The sequence below is a fragment of the Pelodiscus sinensis genome, chromosome 22, assembly GCF_052426305.1.
Source record: "Pelodiscus sinensis isolate ZL-2025 chromosome 22, ASM5242630v1, whole genome shotgun sequence".
Taxonomy (NCBI): Eukaryota; Metazoa; Chordata; order Testudines; family Trionychidae; genus Pelodiscus; species Pelodiscus sinensis.
The window spans coordinates 27,670,543-27,684,940 of record NC_143073.1 but is presented as its reverse complement, the minus strand read 5'-3'; the positions used below and the strand labels follow the sequence as shown (position 1 = coordinate 27,684,940).

The window sequence follows — 14,398 nt, the reverse complement described above, 5'->3', positions numbered from 1 at the left end:
GTCTCCTCGCACGTCCGGCTCCCCCCTCCACGCGGGCCCTCGGGCGCGGGGGCAGGGACCGTCTCCTCCCGCGTCCGGCTCCCCCTCCACGCGGCAAAGGGGGTGCACGCCCAGCTTTGCTGCAAACAGGGAACCACACCCTAGCCTGGCGGGGGAGGGGAAGGCCTTCCCCTGCCTCCACTATGCTCGGCTCAGGGGAGACGGGTCTGCGCAGCGCCCTGCGACCGGGCCTGGAAGGGCCAATCCCAGCCGCGTGCGGGCTCAGCCCCAGCGGAGGGGCTCGGCTAAGCAGGGCCCCGCTGGGGGCTGGAGAAAGAAGGGCTCCTGGAGGGAGGGGCCCTGCCTGCTGCCCTGCAGAGCGCGGGGGGACCTGGCTGCCAGGGAAGGAGGCTTCCTGGAGGTAGAGCAGGGCTGGGGAGGGAGGCTGTGGCCAGGCTGCGAGGGCGGCAGAGGCAGCAGGCTGCAGTTTGCCGGAGGCAGGGCGAGGTGGAGACTGGCCCTGGGTCCCTGAGGCAAGGCGGGTCCAGGGCAACGGGGGAGACACCAGCTAGAGGGAGGCGCCAAACAAGCTAATTCCCAGGGCTGGAGGTGCCAGGGGCTGAGTGCCCCAAGGCCGCACTGATCACTAGCACATCCCGGTCCAGTGCCCGGCTGCAGGGATCCGGCCGGGCCAGCGTCTCCCCACAGAGTTAGCTGCTTTGGGGGGAGCCGGGTCAGGCTGGGGGGTGCCGCAGGGCTGCTCCTCGAACTACAGCCTAACCCAGCATGAGCTGCCCCCCCCCCCTCAGGCGGTACAGCTGTGTCGGTCTCAGGGGCCACAGGACGACTCGTAAACAACACCGCTCCGGCGTGTGCTGAGCCAGGCAGGAGCAGTCCCTCAGCGGAGGCCTGATGGGCCAGGAGTCGTGTGTCCAGTTCGGGGAAGCAGGGGAGGGACCGGAGACGGGCCAGAGAGCCACGTGAGCGAGGAGGGAAGGCGCGAGGAATCGGGCTGCAGAAGAGAAGCCCGACAGGATGTGACGGCCGGTTCACCTCTGGTGACAGGCCAAGGAGCAATGGGCTTAGCCTGCAGCCAGGGCGGTTGAGGCTGGACGTTAGGAAACACGTCCTGCCTGGCCGGGGGGTGACACACTGGGCTAAGTCGCCCAGGGGCTGTGAAATCCCCGTCCCTGGAGATACTGAGGAGCAGGTTAGACGGGCGCCTGTCCTGCCTCGAGGGCAGGGGGCTGGACTCAAAGCCCTCCAGGGCCCTTCCAGTCCCACAGTTCCTGGTTGCTAGAGACCCTGGCAGAAACCAGGCCCCTGCCCCCAGATCAAACCCGCGGCCCCTTCGCATGCTGCAGACACCAGGAGGCACCCCCAGCCGGGAGACACAGGCCCTTCCCCTGCAGGACCGATAAGACGGAGGGCCAGCAGACCCTGGCGAGCGCTCGCTGTCTGGGGCGGGGAGACGCACAGGAGCAGCGCCGCCCACGCCCACAGACACAGACGCTGATGCAGGGACGCCGGCAGGACCCAGCCCCCAAACCGAGCTTCTCGCGCCTCTCCGAGCCCTTCCCCAGAACACGACGCAGCGTCTGGCAGGAGCCGCATCGGCACGGCCCGAGGTAACGTTGCTGCCCTCCTGCCCAGACCCTCTGCAGCTCATGCCCAGATGGGGAAACCGAGGCACGGGGCATGGCAGCAACTGTCATTATTGTAGATTTTAAGGCCCAAGGCCCAGAGGGGATGTCACAGGCCAGTTACCCCCATGTGGCCAAAGCCGTTTCCAGATGGAGCCTCCACAGCTGCTCTTGGGCTAGGTCCCCTCAAGATCAGCCCCAAGTCCGCTAGGTCTTGTCCGGCTGCAGCTGCCAGCCAGTGGCTCCTGGGCCCCGCTCCGCGAGCTCAGCCGTCGCCCCCGGGCGGCTCAGCCCCAGAGCCCGCCAGCTCCCAGCCTGCGTCAGACACGCTCAGCTCAACCCGGCCTTTGGCTGCAGCCCTCGGTCATTTCCGGGGCTCTTCCCTGCCTGCCGCTGCTCCTCCGCACAGGCCCCAGAACGGGATCCCGGCAGGGCCCATCACTCCGATGCCACAGCAGAGGTGAAATCACCTCCCAGCTGCCTAGTCACACACCCAGGCCTGTTACACGTCCATGTTGGGAAAGAACCCAGGAGGCCTGGCTCCCAGCCCTTCGCCCTAACCACTAGACATCACTGCCCCAGGCTGCAGAGGGGTGGGGGAGAGCACGGAGAGTGCTGGGCAGGGGCTGGCCTGGGAGAAGGGACCCAGGAGACCCTGAAGGAACAGCACAAGGGGGTTCCCGGCCATCTCCCCAACAGCTAGCCAGAGCCCTGCCGCTCCGTGCGCGGGGCTGGAGACGCGGCTCTCCCGCAGACGGGCGCCCGGCGTTGGCCAGAGCCCTGCCGCTCCGTGCTCAGGGCTGGAGACATGGCTCTCCCGCAGACGGGCGCCCGGCGTTGGCCAGAGCCCTGCCGCTCCGTGCTCAGGGCTGGAGACATGGCTCTCCCGCAGACGGGCGCCCGGCGTTGGCCAGAGCCCTGCCGCTCCGTGCTCAGGGCTGGAGACATGGCTCTCCCGCAGACGGGCGCCCGGCGTTGGCCAGAGCCCTGCCGCTCCGTGCGCGGCGCTGGAGACGCGGCTCTCCCGCAGACGGGCGCCCGGCGTTGGCCAGAGCCCTGCCGCTCCGTGCTCAGGGCTGGAGACGCGGCTCTCCCGCAGACGGGCGCCCGGCGTTGGCCAGAGCCCTGCCGCTCCGTGCTCGGCGCAGACGGGCGCCCGGCGTTGGCCAGAGCCCTGCCGCTCCGTGCGCGGCGCTGGAGACGCGGCTCTCCCGCAGACGGGCGCCCGGCGTTGGCCAGAGCCCTGCCGCTCCGTGCTCGGGGCTGGAGACGCGGCTCTCCCGCAGACGGGCGCCCAGTGTTGGCCAGAGCCCTGCCGCTCCGTGCTCGGGGCTGGAGACGCGGCTCTCCCGCAGACGGGCGCCCGGCGTTGGCCAGAGCCCTGCCGCTCCGTGCGCGGCGCTGGAGACGCGGCTCTCCCGCAGACGGGCGCCCGGCGTTGGCCAGAGCCCTGCCGCTCCGTGCTCGGGGCTGGAGACGCGGCTCTCCCGCAGACGGGCGCCCGGCGTTGGCCAGAGCCCTGCCGCTCCGTGCGCGGCGCTGGAGACGCGGCTCTCCCGCAGACGGGCGCCCGGCGTTGGCCAGAGCCCTGCCGCTCCGTGCGCAGCGCTGGAGACGCGGCTCTCCCGCAGACGGGCGCCCGGCGTTGGCCAGAGCCCTGCCGCTCCGTGCTCGGGGCTGGAGACGCGGCTCTCCTGCAGACGGGCGCCCGGCGTTGGCCAGAGCCCTGCCGCTCCGTGCTCGGGGCTGGAGACGCGGCTCTCCCGCAGACGGGCGCCCAGCATTGGCCAGAGCCCTGCCGCTCCGTGCGCGGCGCTGGAGACACGGCTCACCCGCAGACGGGCGCCCGGCGTAGGCCAGAGCCCTGCCGCTCCGTGCGCGGCACTGGAGACGCGGCTCTCCCGCAGACGGGCGCCCGGCGTTGGCCAGAGCCCTGCCGCTCCGTGCTCGGGGCTGGAGACGCGGCTCTCCCGCAGACGGGCGCCCGGCGTTGGCCAGAGCCCTGCCGCTCCGTGCTCGGGGCTGGAGACGCGGCTCTCCCGCAGACGGGCGCCCGGCGTTGGCCAGAGCCCTGCCGCTCCGTGCTCGGGGCTGGAGACGCGGCTCTCCCGCAGACGGGCGCCCGGCGTTGGCCAGAGCCCTGCCGCTCCGTGCTCGGCGCTGGAGACGCGGCTCTCCCGCAGACGGGCGCCCAGCGTTGGCCAGAGCCCTGCCGCTCCGTGCGCGGGGCTGGAGACACGGCTCTCCCGCAGACGGGCGCCCGGCGTTGGCCAGAGCCCTGCCGCTCCGTGCTCGGGGCTGGAGACGCGGCTCTCCCGCAGACGGGCGCCCGGCATTGGCCAGAGCCCTGCCGCTCCGTGCTCGGGGCTGGAGACGCGGCTCTCCCGCAGACGGGCGCCCAGTGTTGGCCAGAGCCCTGCCGCTCCGTGCTCGGGGCTGGAGACACGGCTCTCCCGCAGACGGGCGCCCAGTGTTGGCCAGAGCCCTGCCGCTCCGTGCGCGGGGCTGGAGACGCGGCTCTCCCGCAGACGGGCGCCCGGCATTAGCCAGAGCCCTGCCGCTCCGTGCGCAGTGCTGGAGACACGGCTCTCCCGCAGACGGGCGCCCGGCGTTGGCCAGAGCCCTGCCGCTCCGTGCGCGGCGCTGGAGACACGGCTCTCCCGCAGACGGGCGCCCGGCGTTGGCCAGAGCCCTGCCGCTCCGTGCTCGGGGCTGGAGACACGGCTCTCCCGCAGACGGGCGCCCGGCGTTGGCCAGAGCCCTGCCGCTCCGTGCTCGGGGCTGGAGACACGGCTCTCCCGCAGACGGGCGCCCGGCGTTGGCCAGAGCCCTGCCGCTCCGTGCTCAGGGCTGGAGACGCGGCTCTCCCGCAGACGGGCACCCAGCGTTGGCCAGAGCCCTGCCGCTCCGTGCACGGCGCTGGAGACGCGGCTCTCCCGCAGACGGGCGCCCAGCGGCGGGTGGGAGCGGCCTTTTACAGACATGGTAAGTCCTGGCTCCAGGTGGGAGCCGCGGGGTGGAGCCGTCTCTCTCCTTGCCTGGCTGTGAGCTCCGCGCTCTGCCCAGGACAGCAGCGGCCCAGCCAACGCACGTGGGGGTGCACGTCCACCCGGGTTACGCTCCCTGCCCCACGGGGCCCCGCGGACGCCGCAGCTCGGGGAGATCTCAACCCCGGCCCAGCTCAGCATGTCAACGCCTTCCCCTGCCCCCACAGAGGGTACAGGCCTGCCCCATCCCCGGCTCTGTCCTGGCTCCTCCAGCTCTCGGGTAGGGACCACCCTACTGCCCCCACCCAGCCCCATTGCCGCAGGCGCCTCCCACGCACAGGCCGGGCCAGCTCCTTGGCTCTGGAGGGAAGGGGAGGGGAGGGGGCACGCCCAGGGAGACATGTAACCCATCCACAGAGCGTCAGTCCTGGCTGGGGGATGCCAACCCAGCACCGCTGGTGGGTGCCCGGCTACCACAGAGCCAAGGGGCCCCCTCTACACACCCTGGCCAACACTGCACCAGCCTCAACCTACAGACAGCCCCAGAGCGCCCCCCCCGCATGTGCACGGTGTGCTCCCCGCAGGGCCCCAGAGCGCCCCCCCCCGCATGTGCACGGTGTGCTCCCCGCAGGGCCCCAGAGCGCCCCCCCCGCATGTGCACGGTGTGCGCCCCGCAGGGCCCCAGAGCGCCCCCCCCATGCACGGTATGCGCCCCGCAGGGCCCCAGAGCGCCCCCCCCGCATGTGCACGGTGTGCGCCCCGCAGGGCCTCAGAGCGCCCCCCCCCGCATGTGCACGGTGTGCGCCCCGCAGGGCCTCAGAGCGCCCCCCCCGCATGTGCACGGTGTGCGCCCCGGAGGGCCTCAGAGCGCCCCCCCCGCATGTGCACGGTGTGTGCCCCGCAGGGCCCAAAGCGCCCCCCCACGCACGGTGTGCGCCCCGCAGGGCCCCAGAGCGCCCCCCCCATGCACGGTGTGCGCCCCGCAGGGCCCCAGAGCGCCCCCCCACGCACGGTGTGCGCCCCGCAGGGCCCCAGAGCGCCCCCCCACGCACGGTGTGCGCCCCGCAGGGCCCCAGAGCGCCCCCCCACGCACGGTGTGCGCCCCGCAGGGCCCCAGAGCGCCCCCCCACGCACGGTGTGCTCCCCGCAGGGCCCCAGAGGCACCCCCACACACGGTGTGCACCCCGCAGGGCCCCAGAGCGCCCCCCCCCGCACGGTGTGCGCCCCGCAGGGCCCCAGAGGCACCCCCACACACGGTGTGCGCCCCGCAGGGCCCCAGAGCGCCCCCCCCACCACGCACGGTGTGCGCCCCGCAGGGCCCCAGAGCGCCCCCCCACGCACGGTGTGCGCCCCGCAGGGCCCCAGAGCGCCCCCCCACGCACGGTGTGCGCCCCGCAGGGCCCCAGAGCGCCCCCCCACGCACGGTGTGCTCCCCGCAGGGCCCCAGAGGCACCCCCACACACGGTGTGCACCCCGCAGGGCCCCAGAGCGCCCCCCCCCGCACGGTGTGCGCCCCGCAGGGCCCCAGAGCGCCCCCCCCACCACGCACGGTGTGCGCCCCGCAGGGCCCCAGAGCGCCCCCCCCACCACGCACGGTGTGCGCCCCGCAGGGCCCCAGAGCGCCCCCCCCACCACGCACGGTGTGCGCCCCGCAGGGCCCCAGAGCGCCCCCCCCCACCACGCACGGTGTGCGCCCCGCAGGGCCCCAGAGCGCCCCCCCCATGCACGGTGTGCTCCCCGCATGGCCCCAGAAGCCCCCCCCCGCCACCACACACAGTGTGCGCCGTGCACAGCCCTGTTGGGGTGGAGCTTGTCCGAATGTCGTGCCCCCTCCCCCCCCAGATCAGACTAAGGGTGCTAAGTGTTGACTAATTGATGAATCGCAGGGCAGAAAATGCGGCTTTGCAACGCCACCAGGAGCCTGACCCTGGGCAGCGCCACACGGAGCCCGGGGATTCCAGGCTCCCGGAGAGCGGCGTCCCCAGCGCTTGGTAAGGCTGCGTGGAGTCTGGGGTCTGGCCCCGGGCTTAATCCCCCCCCCCCCCACACACACAGATAGAGGCAGCAAGTGTGGAGGGGAAGCGACTAGTCATAGAATCCTCACACGCTAGGACTGGGCGGGGCCATCGAGTCCAGCTCCCTGCCCTCACCCGCTGTCCCCTAGGGGTCAGGGCCCAAATATGGGGCGCCATTCCATTTCAGAAGGGTCACCAGGTGGCTCCGCCTCCTCTCCCCTCCCCTCCCCTCCCCTCCCCGTTTTGAATTGCCCTGGATCACCACGTCTACTGAATTGTCAGAATGGGTCCCCATCTGGAACAGGCTGAGAACTGCGGGTCTAGCCCGTCCCTGGCAGGCGTCTGTCTGACCTGCTCTTACATGTCTCCACAGCCTCCCTGGGCAACTTATCCCAGGGTTTGACCCCCCTGACAGGCAGGAACTTTTTCCTAAGGTCCAACCTCAACCTCCCTGGCTGCAGTTTAAGCCCCTTGCTGCTTGTCCTGTCCCCAGAGGCCCAGGAGAACAAGTTTTCACCCTCCTCTTTGTAACACTCCTTTAGATATTTGAAAACGGCTCTCATGTCCCCCCTCAGTCTTCTCCTTTCCAAACTAAACAAGCCCAGTTCTGTCAGCCTCCCCTCACAGCTCATGTTCTCCAGACCTTTCAGCATTCTCGCTGCTCTTCTCTGACTTCTCTGTACCCACAACTGGACACAACACTCCAAGTGAGGCGTAACCAGCGCAGAGCAGAGCGGACGAATGACTCCTCGTGTCTTGCTCACAACACACCTGTTAATGCAGCCCAGAATCTTGTTTGCTTTCTTTGCAACGGCGTCACACTGCTGACTCATGTAGCTTGTGGTCCACTATGACCCCTAGATCCCTTTCTGCCGTACTCCTTCCCAGACAGTCGCTTCCCATTCTGTATGTGTGAGACTTTGCATTTGTCTTTATTAAACTTCATCCTGTTTACCTCAGACCATTTCTCCAGTTTGTCCAGGTCATTTTGAATTCTGACCCATCCTCCAGAGCAGTCGCAACCCCTCCCAGCTCAGTCCCATCTGCAAACTTAGTAAGCGTCCTCTCTATGCCGATATCTAAATGGTTGATGAAGATATCAAACAGAACCGGTCCCACAACAGACCCCTACAGAACCCCACTTGTCATGCCTTTCCAGCAAGATTGTGAACTGTTAATAATTACTCTCTGAGTACCGTTACCCAGCCAGTTATGCACCCACCTTACAGTAGCCCCATCTAAGTTGTATTTGCCTAGTTTATTGACAAGACGGTGATGTGAGACCGTATCAAATGCCTTACTAAAGTCTAGGGATACCACATCCACCGCTTCTCCCGGATCCACAAGACTCGCTATCCTATCAAAGAAAGCTATCAGATTGGTTTGACATGATTTGTTCTTTACAGACCCATGCTGGCGGTTCCCTAGCACCTTATTTTCTTCCAAATGCTTGCAGATGATTCCTTAATTACTTGCTCCATTATCTTCCCTGGCACAGCAGTTAAACTGACTGGTGTGTGATTTCCTGGGTTGTTCTTATTTCCCTTTTTATAGATGGGCACTAGATTTGCCCATTTCTAGTCTTCTGGAATCTCTCCCAACTTCCATGCTTTTTCAAAGGTGATAGCTAGAGGCCCGGATACCTCCTCTATCAGCTCCTTGAGTATTCTAGGTGCATTTCATCGGGCCCTGGTGACTTGCAGGCATCTAACTTTTCTAAGTGATTTTAACTTGTTCTTTTTATATTTTATCTTCTAACCCTCCCCCCTTCCCACTAGCATTCCCTATGTCAGGCATTCCTTCCTCAGACTTCTCGGTGAAGACCAAAACCAAAGAAGTCATTAAGCATCTCTGCCATTTCCAAATTTCTGGCTACTGTTTCCCCCTCCTCACTGAGCAATGGGCCTACCCTGTCCTTGGGTCTTCCTCTTGCGTCTAATATATTTATAGAACGTCTTCTTGTTACCATTTATGTCTCTAGCTAGTGTGAGCTTGTTTGTGCCTTTGCCTTTCTAATCTTGCCCCTGCATATCTGTGTTGTTTGCTTATATTCATGCTTTGGAATTTGTCCTACTTTCCACGTTTTAGGACTTCTTTTTGATTTTGAGATCATGCAACATCTCCTAGTTAAGCCAAGGCAGCCTTTTGCAATCCTTTTCTCTTTCCTACACAGCGGAATAGCTTGCTTTTGGGCCCTTAATAATGTCCCTTCGAAAGACTGCCAACTCTCTTCCATTGTTTTTCCCTTTAGTCTTGCTTCCCCTGGGACCCTACCTCCCAGCTCTCTGAGCTTCCCACAATCTGCCTTCCTGAAATCCACTGTGTCTATTTTGCTGTTCTCCCCTCTACCATTCCTTAGCATCACAAACGCTACAATTTCATGGTCACTTTCACCCAAGGAGCCTTCCACTTCCAAATTCTGAACCAGCTCCTCCCTATTTATTAGGGTCAAATCGAGAACAGCTTCCCCCCGGTAGCTCTCTCAACCTTCTGAAATAAAAAGTTGTCTTCAATGCAGTCCAAGAACTTACTGCACAGTCTGTACCCCGCTGCGTTTGTTTCCCAGCGTTTGCTTATTGGATAGTCAACTAGTCCTTCACATCCCTAGATCAGACCGAAATGCAGATCCCAGAACGGTCACAAGTTTGGATTCCACAAAGCTGGGCAGGGCTGGTGGCTGGCCCTAGGAGCCGGGCTGGTGATGGGTGACAGGGGAGGCATCACTGCTGGGTCCCCTGCTCTGTTCCCTGCCCCTGGGGTACCTGGCAGTGGCTGCTGGCGCAGGCAGGCCCCTGGGCTGACACCGCCCGGCCAGGCTCAAACCGTTTGGGCTCAAACCATCTTCCAGCCAAGCTAAGTCCCGGTTCCCTCAGCCGTGGGATCTGAGGGGGCTTGTTTTGCCTCCAGCTGAACTCAGAAAAATCCAAAACAAAATGAAAAATTCCCCCCGTTTGGTCCAGCTGCACACGGAAAACCCCGCTCCCTCGACAAGCCAGTCTGTTCCTAGCTCTAGATGGGGCGCAGCCCCATAGGAGCCAGTGCCAGGGCCGGCTCCGTGCAGCCTCCCACAACATTTACCGTGTTCATGCCCAGGGCCCCCAGAGCTGGGCACCTCCCGATACTGCAGATGGGGGACGGAGGCACAGCAACGGGTGTGACTGTGGCACACACAGGCACAGCCCAGTGGCAGCCCTCACGTACAGTCACACCCAGGGCTGTGGACCTGGGGGGCTCTAGCCTGCCTGCCAGAGGCTGGCAATGGGCAGCAGGGGAGAGATCACGGGGGAGGTTCCCTGCTCTGTCACTCCCTTGGGGTACCTGGCAGCACCCCCTGTTGCAGGCAGGACACGGGGCTGGACAGACCTTTGCTCTGACCCTGTGCTGAGTGGCAGATGTCCGGCCGCAATAGATCCGAGGCCACCTGGTCTGACTCCCGGCGACACAGGCCAGGGGCCTGGCCCCAATCATTCTAACTGAAGGGAAACCATTTTTAGTCCCACCTAGATCTAATAGTCCCTTAACCCCGCCCCCGATCAATTCCCCAGCCCAAGGTCCATTCTCCGCGGGCCAGGGCTGACCCTTCTGACAGCTCTCGCTCTCCTGGGACAGGGACAGTCGGACCAGGATACAGGCGCGACCCACAGAGCAGCACCAGGTGTCACTGAACTCCCTGGGTGCGTCTACACGGCTGAGGGGCTGGACACGGTTCCGGGGTCCGAGATGCCGTGGGCCCCCTCGGAAGGGAGACTCCCCCCCCCCCCCCGCCCCCAGCAGGACTGAGCCAAGGCCCGACTGCTACGTTAGCAGTGGAGGCAGAACGGTCAAGTGTGGACAAGTCCCATGTCACCAGGGCAGAACACCAGGACCCGTCATTTCCGCACAAGGCTGGCACCCTGGAGCGGGGGTCAGGTGTCTGCTCCCGACTGTTCACACGGAGAAGCAGAGCGACTTTGCTGCAGTCACTCCCTGTTGTGCCAGTTTCTGTTTCAGAGGCTGGAGGCCACCTCGCACGAGAGCCAGTTTCTGTGATAAGTCATCGCCTTTCTCCTGGGCCCACGCCCGAGGGCTGGCCGGGATCCAGGGACCTCACGGGGCCAATCCTCCAGACACAAGGCAGGGCAGAGCCGGCCCTGAGACGCGCTGCTGTCCTGCCCCATGGACTTCGCAGGCTGCTTACACCACAGTCGGGCACTGGCCATAGCCCAGCACCCGCACAACAGCTATGGGGACAGGCAGCACCTGCCCCGGCAGCAATGAGGGGCCCTAGACACGCCGCTGCCACTCGGATCAATGGGGGGCAGGACAGCTACCACCCCGGGGCAACGGGGAGGACCCCGCCCCCAGCACCAGGCAGCCAACTCCAGCCCAGCCTGGCCAGGAAAACAGGTTCCCTCAGCCTCGCCATCTTGGGAAGAGAGAAAGTTTACCCAGGAGGGGTGGGGGAGGGGAAGGAAAAAGCGGGGGGGGGGGGGAGCCGACACGGGAGAGGCCAAGGGCTGGACTTGGGGGGAGGCGCAGGAGCGAGGGGCACAGCAAAGCCAGGAACTGAGGGCGCCTGGGAAAGGGGGCGCAGCGGGCGCGCAGGAGGAGCGCGGGCGCAGAGCTGATCCGAAGGCGCAGCTGGGAAGCAGTAGGCAGGCGGGGGAGGGTCCGGGGGGAGGCGGGGGACCCGGGGGGGACGCTGGGGACGCCGGAAGGAAGCAGGAGACCCGGGGGTAGCCGGGCGCAGCAGGGGAGCCGGGAGGAGCCGGGCGCAGCAGGAGACCCGGGGGTAGCCGGGCGCAGCAGGAGACCCGGGGGTAGCCGGGCGCAGCAGGGGAGCCGGGAGGAGGCTGGGAGCGCGGGGGGGGGGGGGGAAGCAGGGGGCGCGGGGGGAGGCTGGGAGCGCGGGGGGAGGGGAGGAAGCAGGAGACCCGGGGGAGCCGGGGGGAGGCTGGGAGCGGGGGGGGGGGGGAAGCAGGGTCCCGGGGGGAGGCTGGGAGCGCGGGGGGAGGGGAGGAAGCAGGAGACCCCGGGGAGCCGGGCGCAGCAGGGGACCCGGGGGGAGGCTGGGAGCGCGGGGGGGGGGAAGCAGGGTCCCGGGGGGAGGCTGGGAGCGCGGGGGGGGAGAAGCAGGGGAGCCGGGGGGAGGCTGGGAGCGCAGGGGGGGAAGCAGGGTCCCGGGGGGAGGCTGGGAGCGCGGGGGGGGGAAGCAGGGTCCCGGGGGGAGGCTGGGAGCGCGCGGGGGGGGGGGGGAAGCAGGGGAGGCTGGGAGCGCAGGGGGAGGCTGGGGAGCCGGGGGGAGGCTGGGAGCGCAGGGGGGGAAGCAGGGGAGCCGGGGGGAGGCTGGGAGCCGGGCGCAGCAGGGGAGCCGGGGCGCACGGGCCGCCCGCTCTTACCGCTCAGCAGGCTCCAGCAGAGCAGGCTGCCCGGGACGCCCAGGCTGCGGGGCGCGCCCATGGGGCGCAGTGGCCCCGCCGGGGCTCGAGCTCCGCCGCCCCTGCCCGCTGTCCGGCCGCGTCCCTTTGTCCCTCCGCCTCCGCTGCGTCCTGCCGCGCTGCCGCCCGGTCTGCGGCTCTGCCCTGCCCCAGCCCAGCCCGTCATGCGCCCGGCCCCGCCCCGCCCCCAGCCGGAGCCACCGGGCCAGCCCCCCCGGCACGGATCCTCCCCCGCCCCGAGGGGGCAGCCCGGGCCTCCCTCACGCCCCCGCAGACCGGGCTCGGGGGCCGCTGCCAGACACAGCGGGGTGTGCGCACCCCACGGGCTCCCAGCAACCCCGGCGGCCGGGCCGGGGCTCCTAATCCCCCCCAGAATAGGGCCCAGGAGTTCGGGCTCAGAGACCCCCCCCAGGCAGAATAAGGCCCAGGAGTTCGGGCTCAGAGACCCCCCCAGGCAGAATAAGGCCCAGGAGTCCGGGCTCAGAGACCCCCCCCCCCCGGCAGAATAAGGCCCAGGAGTCCGGGCTCAGAGACCCCCCCCCCCCGGCAGAATAAGGCCCAGGAGTCCGGGCTCAGAGACCCCCCCCAGGCAGAATAAGGCCCAGGAGTCCGGGCTCAGAGACCCCCCCAGGCAGAATAAGGCCCAGGAGTCCGGGCTCAGAGACCCCCCCAGGCAGAATAAGGCCCAGGAGTCCGGGCTCAGAGACCCCCCCAGGCAGAATAAGGCCCAGGAGTTCGGGCTCAGAGACCCCCCCCAGGCAGAATAAGGCCCAGGAGTCCGGGCTCAGAGACCCCCCCAGGCAGAATAAGGCCCAGGAGTCCAGGCTCAGAGACCCCCCCCAGGCAGAATAAGGCCCAGGAGTTCGGGCTCAGAGACCCCCCCCAGGCAGAATAAGGCCCAGGAGTCTGGGCTCAGAGACCCCCCCCCCCGGCAGAATAAGGCCCAGGAGTCCGAGCTCAGAGACTCCCCCCCCCCCCTCGCCAGAATAGGGCCCAGGAGTCCGGGCTCAGAGACCCCCCCCCCGGCAGAATAGGGCCCAGGAGTCTGGGCTCAGAGACCCCCCCCCAGGCAGAATAAGGCCCAGGAGTTCGGGCTCAGAGACCCCCCCCCCCCCGCCAGAATAGGGCCCAGGAGTCCGGGCTCAGAGACCCCCCCCAGGCAGAATAGGGCCCAGGAGTCTGGGCTCAGAGACCCCCCCCCCCCGCCAGAATAGGGCCCAGGAGTCCGGGCTCAGAGACCCCCCCCAGGCAGAATAGGGCCCAGGAGTCCGGGCTCAGAGACCCCCCCCAGGCAGAATAAGGCCCAGGAGTCCGGGCTCAGAGACCCCCCCCCCGCCAGAATAGGGCCCAGGTGTCTGGGCTCAGAGACCCCCCCCCGCCAGAATAGGGCCCAGGAGTCCGGGCTCAGAGACCCCCCCCCCGCCAGAATAGGGCCCAGGAGTCCGGGCTCAGAGACCCCCCCCCCCGCCAGAATAGGGCCCAGGAGTCCGGGCTCAGAGACCCCCCCCCCCCGCCAGAATAGGGCCCAGGTGTCTGGGCTCAGAGACCCCCCCCCCCCCAGGCAGAATAGGGCCCAGGAGTCTGGGCTCAGAGACCCCCCCCCCCCCCCGCCAGAATAGGGCCCAGGAGTCCGGGCTCAGAGACCCCCCCCCCCCCCAGAATAGGGCCCAGGAGTCCGGGCTCAGAGACCCCCCCCCCCGCCAGAATAGGGCCCAGGAGTCCGGGCTCAGAGACCCCCCCCCCGCCAGAATAGGGCCCAGGAGTCCGGGCTCAGAGACCCCCCCCCACCGCCAGAATAGGGCCCAGGAGTCTGGGCTCAGAGACCCCCCCCCGCCAGAATAGGGCCCAGGTGTCTGGGCTCAGAGACCCCCCCCCCCGCCAGAATAGGGCCCAGGAGTCTGGGCTCAGAGACCCCCCCCCCCCGCCAGAATAGGGCCCAGGAGTCCGGGCTCAGAGACCCCCCCCCCGCCAGAATAGGGCCCAGGTGTCTGGGCTCAGAGACCCCCCCCCCGCCAGAATAGGGCCCAGGAGTCTGGGCTCAGAGACCCCCCCCCCCGCCAGAATAGGGCCCAGGTGTCTGGGCTCAGAGACCCCCCCCCCCCGCCAGAATAGGGCCCAGGAGTCCGGGCTCAGAGACCCCCCCCCCCGCCAGAATAGGGCCCAGGAGTCCGGGCTCAGAGACCCCCCCCCCCCGCCAGAATAGGGCCCAGGAGTCCGGGCTCAGAGACCCCCCCCCCCGCCAGAATAGGGCCCAGGAGTCTGGGCTCAGAGACCCCCCCCCCCCGCCAGAATAGGGCCCAGGTGTCTGGGCTCAGAGACCCCCCCCGCCAGAATAGGGCCCAGGAGTCCGGGCTCAG

The 14,398-nt window shown here is 67.7% G+C and overlaps 1 protein-coding gene across 2 annotated transcripts in view; it reads right to left on the bottom strand.

The window, feature by feature from the left end:
- Positions 1-12,229, bottom strand: part of NECTIN2 (nectin cell adhesion molecule 2) — a 61,610-nt gene extending 49,381 nt beyond the window's left edge. Inside the window, exon 1 of one of the 2 annotated variants that reach the window (XM_075915948.2) lies at positions 12,003-12,229. In XM_075915948.2, coding sequence (XP_075772063.1) covers positions 12,003-12,207 — 205 coding nt within the window. In that variant the 5' untranslated portion in view covers positions 12,208-12,229. The remainder of the gene's footprint in view (positions 1-12,002) is intronic. The other variant, XM_075915950.2, reaches the window with a different exon arrangement.
- Between the last annotated feature and the right edge of the window lie 2,169 nt (positions 12,230-14,398).